The 22174-nt window shown below is 45.0% G+C and overlaps 1 protein-coding gene across 3 annotated transcripts in view; it reads left to right on the forward strand.

Moving 5' to 3' along the window:
* The first annotated feature begins 4187 nt into the window (after window positions 1-4187).
* Window positions 4188-22174, forward strand: part of GNPTAB (N-acetylglucosamine-1-phosphate transferase subunits alpha and beta) — a 97265-nt gene continuing 79278 nt past the window's right edge. For 2 of the 3 annotated variants that reach the window (XM_053585160.1, XM_053585161.1), the window contains exon 1: window positions 4188-4554. In XM_053585160.1, coding sequence (XP_053441135.1) covers window positions 4438-4554 — 117 coding nt within the window. In that variant the 5' untranslated portion in view covers window positions 4188-4437. The remainder of the gene's footprint in view (window positions 4555-22174) is intronic. The other variant, XM_053585162.1, reaches the window with a different exon arrangement.

Here is a 22174-nt window from a genome sequence, read left to right on the forward strand (position 1 = left end):
CATTCCATGCCACCAATGTACACTGCAATAAAATTGGTACTTTGAGGGAAATTTGTGGTTTGAAAATGTTTATTAAAAATATAAATTGAGGCTCAGCCCCCGTAGCACAGTGGTTACCGGGCTAGCCACATACACCAAGGGTGGAGGGTTTGAACCTGACCCGGACCATCTGAACAACAATGACAACTGCCTCAAAAATTAGTTCGGGATCATGCTGGGCGCCTGTAGTCCCAGCTATGTGGGAGGCTGAGGCAAGAGAATCACTTAAGCCCAGGAGTTTGAGGTTGCTGTGACACCACGGCACTCTACCAAGGGCAACATAGTGAGACTCTGTCTCAAAAAAAGAAAAAAAATTTTAAAAAATTATATATATATATATAATAAGCTCAGTGTTAAATTTGAGAAACCGGTTCGGAAGCAACAGAGTAAACTAAGAGGAAAGGAAATGACCAAGATAAAGGCACAAATCAATAAATAGAAAACCACAAGAAAAATGGAGAGGATGAGCCAAGGAGGTAGCTGATTGTTAGAGAAGATTTTTAGGAAAAGGTAGACAGACACCAAGAAGTTATACACAAAAGGAAACAGAGAATAAAGAGCAAGACCTCATCTCTAAAAATAGCTGGGCATTGTGTCAGCCCCTCTAGTCCCAGCTATTGGGAGGCTGAGACCAATCACTTGAGCCCAGGAGTTTGAGGTTGCTGTCAGTTATGACGCCACAGCACTGTACAGAGGGCAACGCAGTGAGGCTCTGTCTCAAAAAAAGAAAAAAGAAAGAAAGAAAGAAAAGAAAAAAGAGAAAGAAACAGAATAAATAATAATAGTTTTTTCTTTTGTATTTTTTTTTTAGACAGAGTCTCACTTTGTCACCATCAGTAGAATGTTGTGGCTTCTTAGCTCACAGCAACCTCCAACTCTTGGGCTTAAGTGATTCTCTTGTCTCAGCTTCCCAAGTAGCCGGGACTACAGGCACCCACGACAACACCCAGCTATTTTTTTTTTGCAGTTTCTGGCCGGGGCTGGGTTTGAACCCACCACGAAAGGTCTTGCACTTGCTAAGGCTGGTTTCAAACCTGTGAGCTCAGGCAATCGACCTGCTTTGGCCTCCCAGAGTGTTAGGACTATAGGCATGAACCACCTTGTGTAGCGAACAGCTTTTTTAAATTTCAAATGAATAGGAGGGTACAAATGTTTAGGTTACATTGTTTTTACCTCTAAAGCAGTGGTTCTCAACCTTCCTTATGCTGCAATGTATTTTCATTGTTACAAAGGGGTCCCAACTCACAGGTTGAGAACTGCTATTCTAAGGTAAAGTCTAAGTTGTAGTTGAACCATTCACCCTGGGGGCTGTGCTGCACACCCTCATATTGTGTACATTAGGTGAGATCCCACCATTTGCCCTCCTTCTTCCCATGAGATTTAAAACCTAGATGTTATGGTCAGGTGAGGTGGATCATGCCTGTAATCCTAGGACACTGGGAGGCAGGTGGATTGCCTGAGCTCAGGTTGGAGAGTAGTCTGAGCCAGAGCAAGACCTGGTTTCTAAAAATAGCTGGGCGCTGTGGTCATTGCCTGTAGTCCCAGCTACTTGATGCCACAGCACTCCAAGGATATGAACAAAGCGAGATGCTGTCTCAAAACAAAACAACGAAACAAAACAAACCTAGATGTCATGAATATACTCCCCCATATAAAAATGATCTAGGACAATAAAGTTTTCTAAATGAGTTCTACTTCAAAATTTAGGTTTATTCTTCATAATGTTCTAGTTACCTTTGTAACACATTGCAATTCAATTCAACAAAACTTTACTATATGCCATCTCTATGGCTGGAACTTTTATCAGTGCAAAATATATTAATTCATACAATATATTTTTATCAATTAGTTACCATTGGCAAGGCACAATGCTAAGGGTGGGGATATGCTTGTAAATAAGATGGGCAAATCTCTTGCCTCATGGTGCCTATACTCCAGTGGATGAAACTACCAAAAAATCCCAACAGTAAATATCAAATAAATAGAATAAAGTATGGTCACATGGCCACATTTATGTGAAAATTATGGGTATTTATGGGCAGCACCTGTGGCTCAAAGGAGTAGGGCACCGGCCCCATATACCAGAGATGGTGGGTTCAAACCCAGCCCAGGCCAAAAACTGAAAAAAAAAAAAAAAAAAAAAAAGAAAGAAATTATGGGTATTTATGTATACATATGTATTTGAACTCACAAAAATTAACAGTAAGCCATGTTATGTTTTTGCTCTCAAAAGTCTTTCAGAAGCTGTTAAATTACTTAAAATTTTTGTCTTAGTCATGATTTTGCAAAATTTAAAAGCTGTCCTGGCTTTCTTTTTTAGAATAAAGAACTGAAGGAATGGAGTCACTTACAACAACTTCAATGTCCTATGAACACACACTATATCCTGAAAGAGGGGAAGGAACAAAATCAAAATATGTTTCCTGGGAACAAGCAAGTTTTCAAGCCTAGAGCTAAAAAGGGAAAGCACTCTGCAAGATGAACATTTTATCTTCTTACTTTGAATAAAGCAAGGACTCAGTTAAATATAGACTTATCAGGAGTTATTTTAACTTTAATCAGCTAGTTAAAATTCTCTGATAAGGTCCGATTTTCTTATCAGCTCATCTCAACATAAGGCCTTGGAAGCACACTATGTACAAAACACGGGTGGGCCCCCTGCAAGAAGTTTCTGTTTAGGGAGGTGCTTTGGCTCAAGCCTGTAATCTTAGCACTCTGGGAGGACATGGCTGGAGGATCTTTTGAGCTCAGAGTTCCAGGACAGCTCTATCTCTACTAAAAATAGAAAATTCAGCTAGGCTTTGTGGTGGGTGCCTGTAGTTCCACCTACTCAGGAGGCTGAGGCAGAAGGATCGTTTGAGCCCAGTAGTTTGAGGTTGCTGTGAGCTAGGCTGACGCCATGTTACTCTAGCCTGGGCAAGAGAGTGAGACCCTGCCTCAAAACACACACACACACACACACACACACACACACACACCAGACTCATATTAGCTAGGGTGTGATGGGATTACAAAAAGATTTCTCCTGAATCAAAGGTGCCAAGAGAGGGCAGCGCCTGTGGCTCAAAGGAGTAGGGTGCCAGCTTCATATACCAGATGTGGCGGGTTCAAACCCAGCCCCGGCCAAAAACTGCAAAAAAAAACCTCAAAAAACCAAAAGGTGCCAAGAGGAAGGCCTCCTGGAAATAACCTGATGCCGGAGTAGGATTAACTGGCCATGCCTGCATTTGTTCATTTTCAGTCAATCTCCTGACTTCTTTCATAACAACTCTTTTTGTATTAATATTTAGTGGTTTACATGTCCATTTCCCCTACTAGATTCCTTGGGAACAGTGGCTAGGTGCTGGTTCATTATCTAATACCTGACACCAAGCACTATGCCAGGCAATAAAGCATATTTCTTATTTATTTATTTATTTTGCAGTTTTTGGCGGGGGCTGGTTTTGAACCTGCCACCTCCGGTATATGGGCCTTGCTCCTTGAGCCACAGGCGCTGCCCTATTTGTTTTGTTTTGTTTTTTTTTTTTTTGGAGACAGAGCCTCAGGCTGTCACCCTGGGTAGAGTGCGGTGACATCACAGCTCACAGCAACCTCCAACTCCTGGGCTCAAGCGAGTCTCCAGCCTCCGCCTTCCAAGTAGCTGGGACTACAGGTGTCTGCCACAACGGCCGGCTATTTTTTGGTTGCAGCCGTCATTGTTGTTTGGCGGACCCGGGCTGGATTCCAACCCGCCAGCTCCTGTGTATATATGGCTGGCGCCTTAGCCGCTTGAGCCACAGGCGCCCAGCCCACCAAAGACATATTTAATGAATAAACAAATAATATTTGGTTTTGGCAGATTTAGGCTAAAATTCTCCTCTTTAAAACAATCCGTTTGGGAAAGTTCAAACAGCATCTCTCTTTAGCCCTGTGAAAAGCCATCATTTCCTGATTATTACAAATGCAGAAAAAGGTTTTAAGCCGTCGGTGACACCGCCTCGGAGCAGGGCGGGGAGCTCCCGGGTGCAAAGGCCCCTCCCCGCCCTCAGGGCCCGTCGCGCACGCGCAGTCAGGGAGGGCGAGCACCTGCCCTCTGCCCCTCCGCCCTCCAGGTGGCGCTGGCGACCCTACCGCGCCGTCGCCCCGGCCGCCTTTCAGCGGGTCAGACCCTGGAGGCGCCGGCCGCCTCGCGGGCCGCGGGTCCGCCTCCGCCGCGCCGAGGGCGTGGGCTGTCGGCTCCCGGAAGCGGCGGCCGCGCCGCGGAGCCGAGCGGGCGTCGGTCCCCGGAGCGGCAATGCGCGGCGGTCGGAGGCTGTGACCTGAGCGCGGCGGCGCGGTGGAGACCTCTGCATGGCGGCCCGTTGAGGCGGCGGTGGCGGCGGCGGCTCCTCCGGGCGCGGCGTGGCGGCGGCCGGGGTGATGCTGCTCAAGCTCTTACAGAGACAGACCTATACCTGCCTGTCCCACAGGTATGGGCTCTACGTCTGTTTCGTGGGCGTCGTTGTCACCATCGTCTCTGCCTTTCAGTTCGGAGAGGTGAGTAGCGGCGCCGGAGCCCGGGCCGGGCGCCGGGAACCCGCACGGTGCGCGCGGCGCCCCGAGCCCCGCGCGCTGCCCGCCCTGCCTCCCCTCCGCCCCGCAGCCCGGGGACCGGTCCTAGAGGCGCCCCTCTACCCCGAGGGGTCGGGGACTCACATCTCCTCCCCTGGCTCAAGTGGCAGCGTGTGGAGTCGAGATCTTGACTTCCCGACCGTTTGGGAGGGATAGATGCCGGTTCCGCATATGCTAATATCTTGGACGCCGTCTTGGGGGCCTCAAGTCTTTGACTTTATCCCTCAGGCCTTGCCCTCTCCAGTGAAACCCCTTTCTGGGATCTGTAGTTTCTTTTCTCATTTTTCCATAGCACACCTAAATTCTCTTTCCCTGCCCCTCCAGAGGTTCTCTCCGGCATCACCCTTCTAATCTTGTCATTTTTGACAAAGGCATCTTATCCTCTTAATCTCGTTCCCCCTCATCTCAAAACTTACGTGCAAAGTCGTGTGGGGTTTTGTTTGTTTTTTCCATGTGAATTTGCACTTGGGAGAGTGTACTGGCCCCAATTTTAAGGGAATTAGGTGTGAAAGGGATTTATGTTTTTGCACTTTTACTTTATTATGGACAGCTGTACATCAGTTAGCCCCTGGAGGCTCTGCTGGTAGCTATGCATTCACTGATGTGAAAGACCTCTTGGCAGCTGGGAAAGCTGCTCCCTGTCCTGAGATCAGCTGGGAACAGGCCCCCTGTCATGTGATGGAGAACTGGGTAATTGTCTTGAACTTCATCACGGGACCTCTTGGAAGCCAGCACCAACCCGTAGGTCCATGGAATATGCTTATTTATTTTTATTATTTGAGACAGTCTCAAGCTGTTGCCCTGTGTAGAGTGCTGTGGCATCATTGCTCACAGAACCTCCAACTCTTGGGTTCAGTCGATCCTCTTGCCTCGGTTTTTCTATTTTTACTAGAGATGGGGGTCTCATTCTTGCTCAGGCTGGTTTTGAACTCGTTAGCTAAACAATTCACCCACCCCAGCCTCTCAGAGTGCTAGGATTATAGGTATGAGCCACGGTGCCCGACCTAATATTAGACTTGAGGTCACAGTTGCCAGGCCTTTCTTGATCTGCTCTTAGTTAATGTACAATAAAGTTGTTCCCTTAGACTAAACTCTTGAGAGGGTCCGCGCAAAAGATAGGGGAAGTGGAAACACCTGGTTGGATGGATTTTGTGCTTCTGGACACATACTTTAAGCATTTTCTGGAATGAAATACCCTTTGGTTTAGTTTGATATTGATTTCATTACTGACAGTCTAATGTAGTATTTTTTTTTTTTTTTTTTTTTTTTTGAGACAGAGCCTCAAGCTGTCACCCTGGGCAGAGTGCTATGGCATCACAGCTCATAGCAACCTCCAACTCTTGGGCTTAAGCGATTCTCTTGCCTCAGGGGCTTAAGCGATTTTCTTGCCTCAGAATCCCAAGTAGCTGGGGCTACAGGCACCTGCCACAATGCCTGGCTATTTTTTGGTTGTAGTTGTCATTATTGTTTGGCAGGCCCGGGCTGGGTTCGAACCTGCCAGCTTGGTGTATGTAGCTGGCACCTTAGCTGCTTGAGCTATAGGCGCTAAGCCTAATGCAGTATTCTTTAACATAAGCAAATATACAGAGGCTGTGAGCATACTATGAGCAGATCAGAACTGGAAGAGTACGTGGACGTTGATTTTCCAGACACTACTTTCAGTAAGTGGGAGAAAAGTTATAGTTTCAATTGGTTTGAAATTTGTCTCATTGTATTTTTCTTTTGGGGAGTGGTGGTGCAGAAGGTTTTAAAATTAACAGAATGGTTTCCTACAGTATACATTTCCTGAAGTCTGTGCTCATGCCAGATTGTAGGCTCTGTGAAAGAAGGTTCTGTCTGTTTAAATACTGTAACCCCGACTGAGCCCAGTGCCAGGTACTGCCAGAGTGTGCAATCTTGGTATTTGTTTAATGAATGACTGAATTATGTGGCTTGATTTCCAAGTGTTCCTTTCCTTTTAGTAGTTGTTACGGGTAAGAATAAAAAGGTAATGTCTTATAGGTAAGGGTGAGAAAGCTTCACACTTGCAAACGTGCAATATGTACTTAATATTATTCCAGGATCTCAAAACCACCCGCTCTGCTATCTTTTTTCGTGTGTTGCAACTTCATGTATCTGTGCATAAAGGCCTTATTGTTTTTGGATTGATTTTTAAAATTCAGATTAATTTCAAGTTAGCTATTTATTTATTTATTTTATTTATTTTTTTTTGTAGAGACAGAGTCTCACTTTATCGCCCTTGGTAGAGTGTCATAGCATCATAGCTCACAGCAACCTCCAGCTCCTGGGCTTAGGTGATTCTCTTGCCTCAGCCTCCCCAGGAGCTGGGACTACAGGCACCCGCCACCACACCCGGCTATTTTTTGTTGCAGTTTGGCTGGGGCTGGGTTTGAACTCGCCACCCTCGGTATATGGGGTCAGCGTCCTACTCACTGAGCCACAGGCGCCGCCCTCAAGTTAGCTATTTATTAACTGGTACAGTGTGAAGGTGACTTAAAGGCATCAGTTGTTAAAAATTTTTCATTTGATATGCTTTTTTCTTTTTCCCTTTTATTTAGTGTGACTGTTTACTGAAAGAAAAATGTTTTGTCACAGTCTTTTTTTTTTGGAGACAGTCTCTTTCTGTTGCCCCAGGCTACAGGGCTGTGGTCAGCATAGCTCACAGCAATCTCAAATTCCTGGGTTCAAGTGATCCTCCTGCTTCAACCTCTCAAGTGGCTGCGACTACAGGCCCCTGCCATTGCCCCTGGATTATTTTTCTATTTTTAGTAAGAATGGGGTTCTTATTCTTGCTCAGACTGGTTATCAGTCTTAAAATGGCTATATTTCTTAAAAGTTTGCACCAGAAAAGCGGAATGAGAAAGAAAGAATGCAAACAAGTGGCATGAGAGGAACCGGCAGGTGGCCTGTGGTGAACTTGTATTCCACAGTGGAATAGAGAAGCTGTGGGATTAGGCAGATCTGAATTTGAAATGCTGGCTCCAGTTAATGATGGTAATAATGGAGAATACTTTCATAAGCCTTATGAGGTGCCAGGCTCTTAACTGCTTTGTGTACATTAGCTAATTTAATCTTCACATCGCCACTCTTGTGAGATAGGTGGCTGTTATTATACCCATTTTACAGGTGATGAAACTGAGCCATTTGCACAGATTAGTTCACATAATTCATGGCAGAGCTGGGCTTCGTATCTACTCAGTCTGGCTCCGAGTCTATGATTTTAAGCACACCTCTTTTTTTTTTTTTTTTTTGCATTTTTTTGGCCGGGTCTGGGTTTGAACCCACCACCTCCGGCATATGGGGCCAGTGCCTTACTCTTTTTGAGCCACAGGTGCCGCCCTAAGCACACCTCTTAACAATTTCTTTATAGCCCAGTTGTCCCTTTTCTGATCTTGGAAAGGACACTTAACCTCTCTTAGCTTCCTCATCTTTAAATTGGGGATAAGAATACCTTCCTGGCAGAGTTGATGGTGGGGTTTAAAAAAGACCTGTATGTAAAGTACGCACACAGTTCCTGGCACTTAACAGATCCTCATTAAATGGTAGTAACTACTGCTACTATTAGTGACTAGTTAATGTCTTTAATACTTATTTTGAAATATACCCTTGAAGCAGAACACTTTGATCGTACAGTTAATATTACCAACTTTTTTTTTTGAGACAGTTTCAAGCTGTTGCCCTGGGCAGAGTGCTGTGCTGTCATAGCCCACAGCATCCTCCAACTCCAGAGCTCAAGTGATCCTCTTGCCTCAATTTTTCTATTTTTTTAGTAGAGACAGGGGTCTTGCTTTTTGCTCAGGTTGGTCTCGCACTCATGAGCTCAAGCCATCCACCCGCCTCAGCCTCCCAGAGTGGTAGGATTAACAGATGTGAGCCACCGGGTCCGGCCCTGTTTTTTTTGTTGTTGTTGTTTGTTTGTTTTTGAGACAGTCTTACTCTGTGCCCTGGATAGAGTGCCCTAGTCAAGCTGTCCTCTTGCCCCAGCTTCCCAGCAGCTTGCCACGATGCACTCTGCTAGATTTTTTTTTTTTTTTACAGCTGATTCAGTCACAATTTTATAAACTTATTTATCAAAATGCTAGGTTTTTTTTTTTTTTTTACTAAAGACAGGGGTCTCACTCTAGGTCAGGCTGGTCTCAAACTAGCATTACAGGCGTGAGTCACCTTGCTCAGCACCTACCATCTTGTTAATAAGCTCACTAATTGTAATGGATAAAAGGACTAAGAAGATCATGGTTAACTGAATGCATTCATTATCTTTTTTCCCTTTCAGTGTAAGGGGTATTGGTTGCTGTGTTTCAATTAGCCATTTGTACCCTCTTTCAAATTTTGAGAAAGAAAGGTAGAATTGAGGGAGGGAGGAAAGTATTAAAAGTTTTGTTTGCTTTTTTTTCTTTTAGACAGTCTCACTTTGTCACCCTTGGCAGAGTGCCGTGGCAGCATAGCTTACAACAACCTCAAAGTCTTGGGCTCAAGCAATCCTCTTGCCTCGCTTCCCGAGTAGCTGGGACTATAGGCACCTGCCACAGTACTGTACCATACTTTTATTTTATTTATTTATTTATTTTTATTGTTAAATCATAGCTGTGTACATTAGTGCAATCAAGGGTGTACCGTACTTTTAGAGATGGGGTTTCGCTGTAGCTCAGGCTGGTCTTGAACTCTTGAGCTCGGGCAATCCACCCACCTTGGCCTCTCAAGTGCTGGGGTTACAGGTGTAAGCCACCTTGCCCTGCCCTTGTTTGCTTTTTTAAGGTAAGCCAAGTACTTTCTGGAAGACCCTTGGGAATTCTGATTAAACAAAAGCAGAACTGAGCCCAGGTGAGGTGTCTTCATGTCTGTAATCCTAGCACTCTGGGAGACTGAGGTGGGCGGCGGATTGCTTGAGATCAGCCTGAGGAAGATTGAGACCCTGTATTTACTAAAAACAGAAAAATTATAACCAGGCGCCTATAGTCTCAGCTACTTGGGAGTCTGAGGCAAGAAGATCTTTAGAGCCCAACAGTTTGAAGTTTCACAGAAGTGCATTGCCTTTTGGTGAGGGTAGCCAAGTACAGCCTGTCTATGGTAAATTAGTTGACTTGTGCAGGTCATGTTGCCTCTGGGAGCATGAGCCTCGGTTTCCTTACTACAAATGAAGCCATTAGATTGACTATTGCTCTTAAGATTCCTTTTAGCTCAGAGGGTTCTGATTTTAAATCCTTGTTCTCTGGGCAGCCCCTGTGGCTCAGTGGGTAGGGCACCAGCCCCATATACCTAGGGTGGCAGGTTTGCACCCGGGCCTGGCCAGCTAAAAACAGCAGTGGTAACTGCAACAAAAAATAGCTGGGTGTTGTGTCGGGTGCCTGTATTCCCAGCTACTCTGGAGGCTGAGGCGAGAGAATCACTTAAGCTCAAGAGTTGGAAGTTGCTGTGAGCTGTGACACCACTGTACTCTATCGAGGGCAACAGTGAGATTCTGTCTCAAAAAAAAAAATAAATAAAAATAAATACTTGTTCTCTATTAGTGGCTTTTGTACAAATTTAAAAATCTGTGGCAGGCTAGGCGGGATGGCTCATGCCTGTAATCCTAGCACTTGGGAGGCCGAGACAGGTGGGTTGCCTTAGCTCACAGGTTCGATACCAGCTTGAGCCAGAGCAAGACCTCGTCTTGAAAAATAGCTGAGCGGTGGTGTGATGGGTGCCTGTAGTCCCAGCTACTCAGGAGGCTGAGACAAGAGAATTCCTTGAGCCCAAGAGTTTGAGGTTGCTGTGAGCTGTGATGCCACAGTACTCTATGGAGGGTGACAAGTGAGACTCTGTCTTAAAAAAATAAAATAAAATAAATAAATAAAGACCTGTGGCTTTTGAGGTAAAAATTTATTATTTTACGACCATCATTATTTAGTTGAACCATTTATGTACAATCTTTCACACTCATGAGGAAAATACAGAGTATAAATAGCCTCAAGTCAGTTTAGCTCAAGTTTTGCTGCAAAATGATTTCAGGTCAGGTCAGATTTTGTTGCCAAATAAGGTACAAAAAAGACCTCTGGTGTTTGGTGCTTTTTGGATTTCAGGATGAAGATTATAGATTTCTGGTGTATGTGTATCTGAGTGTGTGTGGCTGGGGAATGCGTGTGTGTAACAAACATCACTTCCTTGTGTGAACTAAGTATGGAAACAGGTATCCAATAATTAACTTCCTGAGGAAGTCAGGTTCAGATAGAATCTGCTCATCGTGATTTGTCTGTGGCCTCTCTGGTCCCTTTTACTTGCCTGCTTTCTATGTTTTAAATTTTTATGTCTATTTTTCACTCTGTCATTCAGGCTGGAGTGCAGTGGAACTATCATACATAGGTCACTGCAGTCTCTTTATTTATTTTTTTTTTTGAGATTGAGTCTCAAGCTTTCGCCCTGGGTAAAGTGCTGTGATGTCATACATCATAGCAGCCTCCAACTTTGGGGCCTTAGTTTTTCTATTTGTAGTAGAGACTGGGTCTCGCTTTGTGCTCAGGCTGGTCTCAAACTCATGAGCTCAAGCAATCCACCTGCCTCAGCCTCCCAGAGTGCTAGGATTATAGCCACCTGCAGCAGTTCACTGCAGTCTTGAACTTCTGGATCAAGCAATTCTCTTGCCTCAGCCTTCTGAGCAGCTGGGACTACAGGTGCCCACATCACACCGGGCTAGATTAATAAGATATTTTCATTGATAAAGAGGGGTTGAAAACTGAGTCCATCTGAAGCCAGTTTCTTCTTGTCTCAGCGTCCCAAGTAGCTGGCCCAATTTTGAGAAAAATTAGTTATCAGGTTCGTATTTGATTAATTCATTTATTAAACAGGTATATTTTGAGTGTGTTCTTGGTCAGAAGCAACAGATAGGTGAAATAGAGGCTTGTTCTGAAAATCAGGGGATAGTCTTCAGTCACATACTAGCTTCAGCACAGACTGGGATTCTCAGGGGTTCCCAAACTGAGTTATTCTCAGCTGGCCCTCTTACCTTTTTTATGTAAATTTTTTTATGAGAGGAAAAGGTGTCATTGTTTAAAAAATATGTTTTAAAACTGTGAGACTAGATTTCAAGGCCCCCATTTTAGCTTTAATGTTTTGTGAATACAGATTTATGGGATTCTTCACATGAGAAGAATATTGTGATGGAGATTGTGCTACAGAGAAAATGAGAATGGCCCTGCAGAGCCTATATTTATTTTTGCAGTTTTTGGCCGGGGCTGGGTTTGAACCCACCACCTCTGGTATATGGGGCTGGCGCCCTACTCCTTGAGTCACAGGCACTGCCCTACTTATTTATTTATTTATTTATTTATTTATTTTTTTGAGACAGAGCCTCAAGCTGACGCTCTGGGTAGAGTGCCATGGCATCACAGCTCACAGCAACATCCAACTCCTGGGCTAAAGTGATTGATTCTCTTGTCTCAGCATCCAAAGTAGCTGGGACTACAGGAGCCCGCCACAATGCCTGGCTATTTTTTGTTGCAATCGTCATTGTTGTTTTAGCTGGCCCGGGCTGGGTTAGAATCTGCCAACTTCTGTGTATGTGGCTGGTGCTGTAACACTGTGCCACAGGAACTGAGCATATACTCTACTCTTAATAGTTTTATAATGTAGCTGGGCGTTGTGGCGGGCGCTTGTAGTCCCAGCTCCTCGGGAGGCTGAGGCAAGAGAATCGTGTAAGCCCAAGAGTTAGAGGTTGCTGTGAGCCGTGTGACGCCACGGCACTCTACCGAGGGCGGTACAGTGAGACTCTGTCTCTACAAAAAAAAAAAAAATAGTTTTAAAATGTACCATTGCATTATGCACAGTAGATAAGATCCCACTAAATACCCTCTCTCCTCCCAGTCTTCCCTCCCTCCTCCCCTCTCTTTCCTCCTCCCTCTTTCTTTCTGGACAATAGTTTTTTTTGTTTTTTTTTGAGACAGAGCCTCAAGCTGTTGCCCTGGGTAGAGTGTTGTGGCATCAGAGCTCACAGCAACCTCTAACTCCTGGGCTCAAGTGATTCTCCTGCCTCCGCCTCCCAAGTAGCTGGGATTACAGGTGCCCGCCACAATGCTCGGCTATTTTTTGGTTGCAGCTATCATTGTTGTTTGGAGGCCGGGGCTGGATTTGAACCCGCCAGCTCATGTGTATGTGGCTGGCGCTTTATCCTCTTGAGGCATAGGCGCCGAGCCTATAGTTTTGTTTTATCATTCATATGAAAGTGTAGGTGATTATGTATTAGTTTCATAATGATATTGAGTACATTGGATACTTTTTCTTCCATTCTTTAGATACTTTACTAAGAAGAATATGTTCCAGCTCTATCCAGGTAAACATAAAAGATGTGAAGTCTCCATCTTTTTCATGGCTGCGTAGTATTCCATGGCATACATATACCACAAGTTGTTAATTCATTCATGGGTCGATAGGCACTTAGGCTGCTTCCATGACTTGGCAATTATGAATTGGGCTTCAACGAATATTCTAGTGCAAATGTTTTTGTTGTGAAATGATTTTTGATCCTCCAGGTGTATATGTAGTAGAGGAATTGCAGGATCAAATGGCAGGTTTACTTTTAGTTCCTTGAGTAAGAGAGAAGGAACACTTCTACACTGCTGGTGGGAATGCAAGCTAATACCCAGAGCCTTTTAAAAGAGTCTCTTTCTTTTGGGAAGTTTGGGAAAGATAGAGTACATCCATCAACGCAGGGACCTTATCTCTTTTCCTCTGCTGGTTTTTTTTTGTTGTTGTTTGTTTGTTTGTTTTTTTGAGACAGAATCTTACTCTGGGTAGAGAGAGTGTCATGGTGTCATAGCTGATAGCACCCTCAAACTCTTGGGCTTGAGCAATCCTTTTGCCTTAGCTTCCCAAGTAGCTGGGACCGCAGGCAGGTGCCACTCTGTCCAGCTAGTTTTTCTATTTTTAGTAGAGATGAGGTCTAGTTCTTGTGTAGGCTGGTCTCAAAGTCCTGAGCTCAAGCAATCCACCTGCCTGAGCCTCCCAGAGTGCTAGATTACAGGTGTGAGCCATGGTGCCCAGCCTCTCTCTGCTGTTTTTTTTTTTTTTTTTTTAGCACCTAGAAAGTGCTTGGTACCCAGGAGGTACCAAATAAGTACTTGATGGATGGATTAATGAATGAATGAATTGGGGATGATCTTAACTAGTATTATTTCAAACTCATTTCTAGTAAAGTTTTGTGTTCTGGATGCAGAACATTTATAATTGGATTTTATTTCTCAAATAAAAGATTGGTCTGATCATGATTTACACATTTTCATGCTCTGTCATTCTTACTCTGGTAACTTTCTCTAAAAGCCTGGGAGGCCTGCTCTTAGAATGCACATGGTAATTGAAAAATACAGGGTGAAATTTCTGGCAGTGGTGGATCAAGGCACTCAGATGATGCTATCAGGAATCTCTTTTTGTCCCTTTTCTTCAGCTCTGTTTTTCTCTTTTGGTTTACTTTTCAGGCAAGCAAGCTCTCACCACAGGGGGAGTAAAGATTGCTGTTGGCAACTCCAAATTCTGTTCTTCCAGTTTAGTAACTGCAACAGAAAGATGGCTTCTCTTTTCTCTTTGTGCTGGCTAGACACAGGGCTCCAGGGGAATGAGTGCCCCTATGAAATTCTTGCTAAACCTCAGGATTGTTTCCAGACCTGGGGGTATGGGTGGCGCTGTCAATCTCAAGGGGATCACGTGAATGATAGGGGGCCCCAGAGGATAATCACAAGGCTATTATCAACAGACGGGCCAAGGGGCACTGTGGCTAATGTCTGTAGTCCCAGCAATCTGGGAGGCCAAGGTGGATAGATTACTTTAGCTCACGAGTTCAAGACTAGCTTGAGCAAGAGTGAGACCTGGTCTTTAAAAAATAGCCAGGTGTTGTAGTGAGCATCTGTAGTCCCAGCTACTTGGGTGGCTGAGGCAAGAGGATCACTTGAGGCCCAAGAGTTTGAGGTTGCTGTGAGCTATGATGCCTCAGCATTCTACCAGGGGCAAGAAAGTAAGACTCTGTCTCAAAAAAATCAATCAATCAAGGCTAAGAGCAACAGATGTCCTAGGCTCAAGTCAGAATCCATTACTTCTCCTTGGCATTTAACGGTGACATTGTCTGTGATAGCTGTTAGCACTTTACCTCCTACTAGAAGATGTAAAAGTAGGTTTTTCCATTTTTAGAATTTTGTTAATATGTAAAACTTGCATTCTTAGGTAGATACGTTAATATGAAACTTTGTTAAACACAACTCAGGCATGCCCTCCTGAATCTTTTAGTAATCATTCAGTATATATCTTTAATTTAATATGATGATTTGATAGTTGCATTTGACCTGGCTTACTCTTGAGGTCTAAATATTGATCATTTTGTTAATGAATTTTAGTGTGTTGTGAGAAAAGAACTTAACTCTTTTGCAGTATCTGGCGCTCCATGCTTTTGGAAATTCTCACTTCCTCTTTCTTCAAGAACTTTCTCCACTCACTGTTCCTTCTCAGGCTTAGATTCCCCAGGCTTTGCTCCTTGGCTATATCCTCCTGTCTATGGAGAAAGCCATGTTTCAGCCTCCCGCCATCCAGACATCCATGACTTCTTATCTCCTGCGCCTCAGCAGGCTCCAGGTCCACATGTTCTTCCAGCTGCCTATACCACGTACCTGCCTTCTCGAGACAGACGGTGCTTCCTTATTATGGCACGTTTGTCTTCCTGAGCCTGAACATAGTTTTAGAGTAATTTTTCTTTTCTTTCTTTCTTTCTTTTTTTTTTTTTTTTTGAAACAGAGTCTTACTTTATTGCCCTCTATAGAGTGTTGTAACGTCATAGCTCACAGTAACCTCCAACTCTTAGGCTTAAGCAATTCTCTTGTCTCAACCTCCCGAGGAGCTGGGACTACAGGTGCCTGCCGCAATGCCCGGCTATTTTTGTTGCAGTTATCACTTGCTGTTTTTTTTTTTAGCTGGCTGGGGCTGGGTTTGAACCTGCCACCCTCGGTATATGAGGCCAGTGCCCTACCCACTGAGCCCCAGGTGCCGCCCTAGAGTAATTTTTCTAATGGCTTGGGGTTCCTGCAGCATCTGAGAGCTGTCACTGTGCTGGAAACAGCCCACACTCCCCTAGTTTGGTCAGAGGATGTTGGTGAGACCCAGAGGAGAGGAAGAACTTGCCCCTCAGCAATCCTTCCTGACATTGGCCCCAGTTGGGTCATAGAGCCATTTCCAAATGAAGCCTTTAAAAGGAGGAAGAGGTTACTTTTAGACTGATGTGACTTACCTACCCATGGAGCTGGAGACCTGTCTCCCATTATGTGGTGGTGGGTTCCTTTATGTAAGAGGGATAGGTAAGTGATGCTGGGTAGGCAGTTGTCTACAGTTGCCGTGTTGAATAAGTACAACTTGTGGTTTGTGTAGCCAGCCTCTTTCTTATCTCCCACTGGCCCTTTATATCAGCTTGCAGCGTTAACTCTACCCCACCCCTGGAAGAAAATTCAGGTGGACCTAAGACTTGGGTCACTGCTAGGTAATAAAAACTGTAATGTCAAGTTAGCATTTAAGGTCTTCAGTTCTCAGGCATAAGAGAACTTCAAGCCTAAGTTGAAATTTAGGCCTGATCAGGCAGAAAGCCTGCAGTTGAAGGGAGGGGTGGCATTGGTGGGCTGCTTTTCACTTCCCACACCTGCGCTTCTCTTTGTTCTCTGACTGGCCCTGTGTTGGAGCATGTGGAAGAAGGAAACAGGACAAGAAAGGCCTTCCTAAACAGATGCAGGAGCTGTCTGGTTTTGCAGATGTCAGAGCTTATTCTCTCCTTTCCCCTGAGTGCTTTCTTTCCTTTTTTTTTTTTTTTTTCCTGAGTCTCACTTTCTTGCCCCTGATAGACTACCATGGCGTCATAGCTCACAGCAACCTCAAACTCTTGGGCTCAAGCAATCCTCTTGCCTCAGTTTTTCATTTTTAGTAGAGATGGGGTCTCCCTCTTGCTAGGCTGGTCTTGAAGTTATGAGCTCAAGTGATCTGCCCGCCTCAGCCTCCCAAAGTGCTGGGATTATAGGTGTAAGCCACCTCTCCTGACCTCCTGAGGGCTGTCAAAGGACACCCGTCAGAGACCACATCTACCATCATGCTTGGGTGGAGTCACTTGGTTTTCCCCTGATGAGACCAGATGCTGCTTCATTCAGACTGATTGCTACTTACTCCGTAGCCGCTAAGAATCTGATGATACTGGAGCTTCTCATTTCAGCCTCTTTGCCCTCCAGGGGGCCCAGGGCCTGATCTGAGGTGATACTGTGCTGGTTCTCTCTTATGTGGCCCACACTTGGTGCATGGGACACCCACATCCTTTTCCAAACTAGGGGAGTATGGGCTGTTTTCAGCACAGTGACAACCTCTGTCTTGTCCTCATAGCAGTTAGCCAGCCCTTTATATTTCTCGGGTGTGAGATGGACACGGGGCCCACCCACTACTCCACAGACTCGTAACGTGCTCTCTTGGTGATCCTTTTGAGCTCTTTTCCTAGGCTCGAATGGATGGGAAAGAAACTTCCATCTTTCCCCTGTGTGAGGTGGAGCTGTAGTCACAGAATGCCACTTATCTCTGAGAATCCACCTCTGATCTCTGTCCAACTCCTGGATCTTTATACCATAATTTGGATGAGTCTGCAACTGCTCCCAAGGAAACTTTGTGTCTTGACCCAACACTTTACATTGAAATGTGCTGCCTTGTGTTTCGGTGCCTCACAGAAACTTGTATTTTTACCCGCACAGCTTCTCAGTGCAGCTAGCAGTTAATTGAGCTTGCCCAGGAGATGAAAATTATTTGGCAGTTCTGTACTCAGCATCCCAAGCACAAGGATGGAGTCTTTCTTACCTTCATTTTTTTTTTTTTTTTTGTAGAGACAGAGTTTCACTTTATTGCCCTTGGTAGAGTGCAGGGGCGTCACACAGCTCACAGCAACCTCCAACTCCTGGGCTTAGGCGATTCTCCTGCCTCAGCCTCCCGAGTAGCTGGGATTACAGGCACCCGCTATAATGCCCAGCTATTTTTTTATTGCAGTTTGGCCAGGGCTGGGTTTGAACCCACCACCCTCGGTATATGGGGCCGGCGCCCTGCTCACTGAGCCACAGGCAGAGACAGAGTCTCACTTTGTCATCCTTGGTAGAGTGCCATGGCATCACAGGTGCCATCCACAACGCCTGGCTATTTTTTTTGTGTGTGTGTGTGGTTTTTGGCCGGGGCTAGGTTTGAACCTGCCACCTCCAGCATATGGGACCGGCGCCCTACTCCTTGAGCCACAGGCGCCGCCCACGCCTGGCTATTTTTTGTTGCAGTTTGGCCAGCTGGGTTCAAACCCGCCACCTTCAGCATATGGGGTCGGTGCCCTACTCACTGAGCCACAGGCGCCACCCTCTTTCTTACCTTCAAATCCCTGTGCCCCTGCAGAGTGTCCGGCTCATTCATTCAGTTAGTAAATATTTGTTGAGCACTGTACCGGGTGCGGGGGATATAGCAGTGAACAAAGCAGAGTTGGTTCCTGCTGACAAGGAGCTCATATTCTGTTCATGCAGAATAAGTGTAAGTGTTACTTCATTACACGGGTGAGAAATGCAGCCAAGAAGTAGAGGGTGTTCATGGAGAGACTGGCAGTGAGAATCAGTCTTGTCTGGTGGCAGTGGGTCAGGAGAGGCTTTCTTGATGCTGAGTTCAACTCTAAAGGGTAGGCATTTCTGAGTCTGGGAGGAAAGGAGGGCACATTTGCTCTAGGGGAGAGGTTCTTAGCTGGCTGTCATTTTGTCTTCCAGGGGACATACTGGCAATTGTCTAGAGACACTTTTGGTTGTCACAGCATGGGGTGGGGTTAGTGCTGCTAGCACTTAGTGAGTAGATGGCAGAAATTTGCTAAACATCCGTAATGCACAGGACAGACCCCTGCAAAGCAGAACCACCCAGTCCCGCATGCTAGTGGTGTCCAGGTTGAGAAAACCTGCTCTCAGCCCAGGAAACAGTGTGAAGGCCTTGAAGTCAGGGCAAAGATGGTGGATAAAGGCCATGTGGCTGGAGGGTGGAGAGCAAGGCAACGTGCAGCTCTAGGGGAGATCAGGGCAGTTGGTGGTGCCCTGTTCCCAGCACTCAGTAGTTAGGTGTATAGGAGTTTGTTGCTGGTCCTGAGAACAGTGGGGTTCCATTAAAGGCTATTGTCTACTGGTCTCTAGTGGATAGAGGCCAGGAATTCTTCTCAGTATTCTATAATGCATAGGACAGACCCCACAACAAGTGCCAAAGTTGAGAAATTGTGAATTAGAGGAAGCAAGAATGGTTACAAAATTGGCAGGTAGTCTGCAGAAACCTAGGACTGGGCTGGGTTAAGGGCATAGAAAGAGAAGTTGACGGATTCTAGAGGGCTAGAGGCAAAATCATCTGGTCTTTATTTTCCATTATGTGTCAGACATTCCATTAACATCTCGGGATACAAAAGTAAGCAAGATAGACAAGTTCACTTGCCCTCCCAGACCCTAATCATAAGTGCTCAGTCAATATTTGTTGAATAAATACTTATGAGTTTCAGAATTTATTTTTGTTCACCAATTGTGATCGACCCTTGTGAGGAAGGGTGATTTATTTATATTTTTGAGAGTCTTACTTTTTTGCCCTGGGTAGAGTGCTATGACATCATAGCTCACAGCAACCTCAAACTCTTGGGATCAAGTGATTCTCTAGCCTCAGCCTCCCAAGTAACTGGGACTACAGGTGCCCGCCACAATGCCTGGCTATTTTTTAGAGATGGGGGTCTCAACTCTTACTCAGGCTGGTCTCGAACCCATGAAGTCAGGCAATCCACCCGCCTCGGCCTCCCAGAGTGCTGGGATTACAGCTGTGAGCCACCTCGCCAGGCTCCAGGAAGGGTGATTTAAATGAAAGGCCTAATACACGAGTATATAAGGCACCTTGCATAGAGGTTGGTGCCAAGTGTTCATTAAATGCCAATTAAGTGCCAAATATCCCATTTCAGGATTGTTCTCCACCTGGCCATGATGCTCATGAAGATAGGAACAGGAGACCATCCTCTGGGCTAAGGCCCGTAAATCTTTCCTTATCGACACAATAGCAAAACTCACAAAATCTCTCCTTACCTCAGTGTAGTTATGGCTGGTGTGAAAGCAGAGGGAGCAAGTGCTGTGTTAATTTAATATGGCTTGCACCGTGTTAATAACTCTTCTCTCTAGTTCCTCTTAAAATGTAACAAGCAAGTGTAACTAAATATATATATTTACCATATACCTTTTTAAATGTCTACTGTTCTGTACGTTGATTGTGCCGATCTTGTGATCCAGATGCAGAAACTGTAGCAGTTGATTAGTCAGCCTGTGTGTGATTCATATGTGTACTAAATTAAGCAGGAAAAAGTGATCTTGCAGAAATGTTACCAAATAAGTCACATTCATACAGAGAGAAATGCCTTCTACAATTAGAATAAAAACCATATTGCCCACTTTAAAAATACTTCCAAAAATTGCGACTTCTTTTAGTATTCTAGTTTTCCTTTCCCCTTGCTATGCCTTTTTTCTTCGTTACCTCATTCTCTTAACTCCATTTTTTTGTCTCATTGATGCCAAATTGGACAAAGCTTTAGCAAATTTCCAGGCCTTATTTATGTGACAGATTTATGGAGGTTCTCTATTGCTTTCTAAAAACACAAAGATGTTTGTTTCTGCTCTTGAGGAACTCAAAGTCCAGACAGGTAAATGGACAAGCAAATACTCAAACTTAAAATGTGTGGTGATAAATGGAGCTGAAGGAATAGATGTGGGTGCCAGCGCCCTTTGTCAGATGGGGTGACATCTGAGCCTGGTTTGGAAGGAGATGGTGGAGAAGAAAGAGGGAACCCTCCTCCCTTTAAAGGGAAGGATGGATAAGAGAGATGTACATAATCACCTCGGGCTCCAGCATTTTAGGGGTGGTGGGGGAATGGAAACCTATGAGGCAGGAAAGGGTTGATTTAGGACTTGCCTATTGGGTGCTAAGGAATTTGAGTTCATCCTGAAGTAAATGGGGACCATCAAAGAATTTTATTATTATTATTTTTTATTTGCTGCCTGACACCCTCTTATGGCAGTTTTCATTTCCTTCCATTTATTTATTTATTTATTTATGTCAGTTTTTGGCCGGGGCTGGGTTTGAACCCACCACCTCCAGCATATGGGGCCAGTGCCCTACTCCTTGAGCCACAGGTGCTGCCCCCATCAAAGGATTTTAAGTGAGGGAGTAATGAAATCAAATCTTAGAATAACTGATGTAAGTGACGTGGAAGATGAATTGCAGGTAGAAGACAACTGGCAGCATGAGACTGGTTTGTAGGAGGAATCCATGTGAAAATACCACATTGAATAAGATGCCTCAGCATCAGCAATTTTAATTTTTAGGGATACATAATAGCTGGGCATGTTTACAGGGTACATGTGATAGTTTGAGACAAGCATACAATATGTCGTGAACAAATCAGGGTAATTAGGGTCACCTCAAATATTTATCATTTCTTTGTCTTGGGAACATTCCAAATCTTCTAGGTATTTTGCAATATACAATAGATTGATTTTAACTGCAGTGTCCATAATGTGCTATTGAACACTAGGGCATGCTGCTGCTTTTTTTTTTTTTTGAGACAGAGCCTCAAGCTCACAGCTCACAGCAACCTCCAACTCCTGGGCTCAAGCGAGTCTCCTGCCTCTGCCTCCCAAGTAGCTGGGATTATAGGCACCCACCCCAATGCCTGGCTATTTTTTGGTTGCAGCCATCATTGTTGTTTGGCGGGCCTGGGCTGGATTTGAACCCGCCACCTCAGGTGTATGTGGCTGGCATCTTAGCCGCTTGAGCCACAGGCGCCGAGCCTTTTTTTTCTTTTCCTTTGAGACAGAATCTCACTTGGTTGTCCTCCTTAGAGTGCTATGGCATCATAGCTCACAGCAACCTCAAACTCTTGCACTCCAGTGATCCTCTTGTCTCAGCCTCCTAAGTAGCTGGGACTACAGGCGCCCACCACAACGCCCGACTATTTTTGGAGACGGGGTCTCAGGCTGGTCTCGAACTCCTGAGCTCAGGCAATCTACCCGCCTCAGCCTCCCAACTGCTGGGATTACAGGCATGAGCCACACCGCACCTGGCCTTTGTGTGCAGGGTTTGCAGTTTTTGGCTGGGGCTGGGTTTGAACCCATCACCTCCGGCATATGGGGCCAGCGCCCTACTCCTTTGAGCCCCACTGCGCCTGGCCTTTGTGTGCAGGTTTTAATGTGGACATGATTTTTACACTCAACTGGGTAGATGCCCAGGAGCTTGATTGCTGGATTGTGTGATAAACCTATGTTGAACTTTGTAAGATACTGCTAAACTACCTTCCAAAATGGCTGTACCCTTTCTTTGATTTCCCACCAGCAGTGAATGAGAATCCTTGTTGCTCCACAACTTCAGCAGTGTGGTGTTTGTCAGTGTTTGGAGTTTTAGCCATTCCATTAGGTGAGCAGTGGTGTCTTGTATGGTCTTAATTTGTAATTTGCCTGATAATATATGATATTGAGCATCATTTCATATGTTTATT

Source organism: Nycticebus coucang, chromosome 3 (genome assembly GCF_027406575.1).
Source record: "Nycticebus coucang isolate mNycCou1 chromosome 3, mNycCou1.pri, whole genome shotgun sequence".
In the NCBI taxonomy this organism is placed as follows: Eukaryota; Metazoa; Chordata; class Mammalia; order Primates; family Lorisidae; genus Nycticebus; species Nycticebus coucang.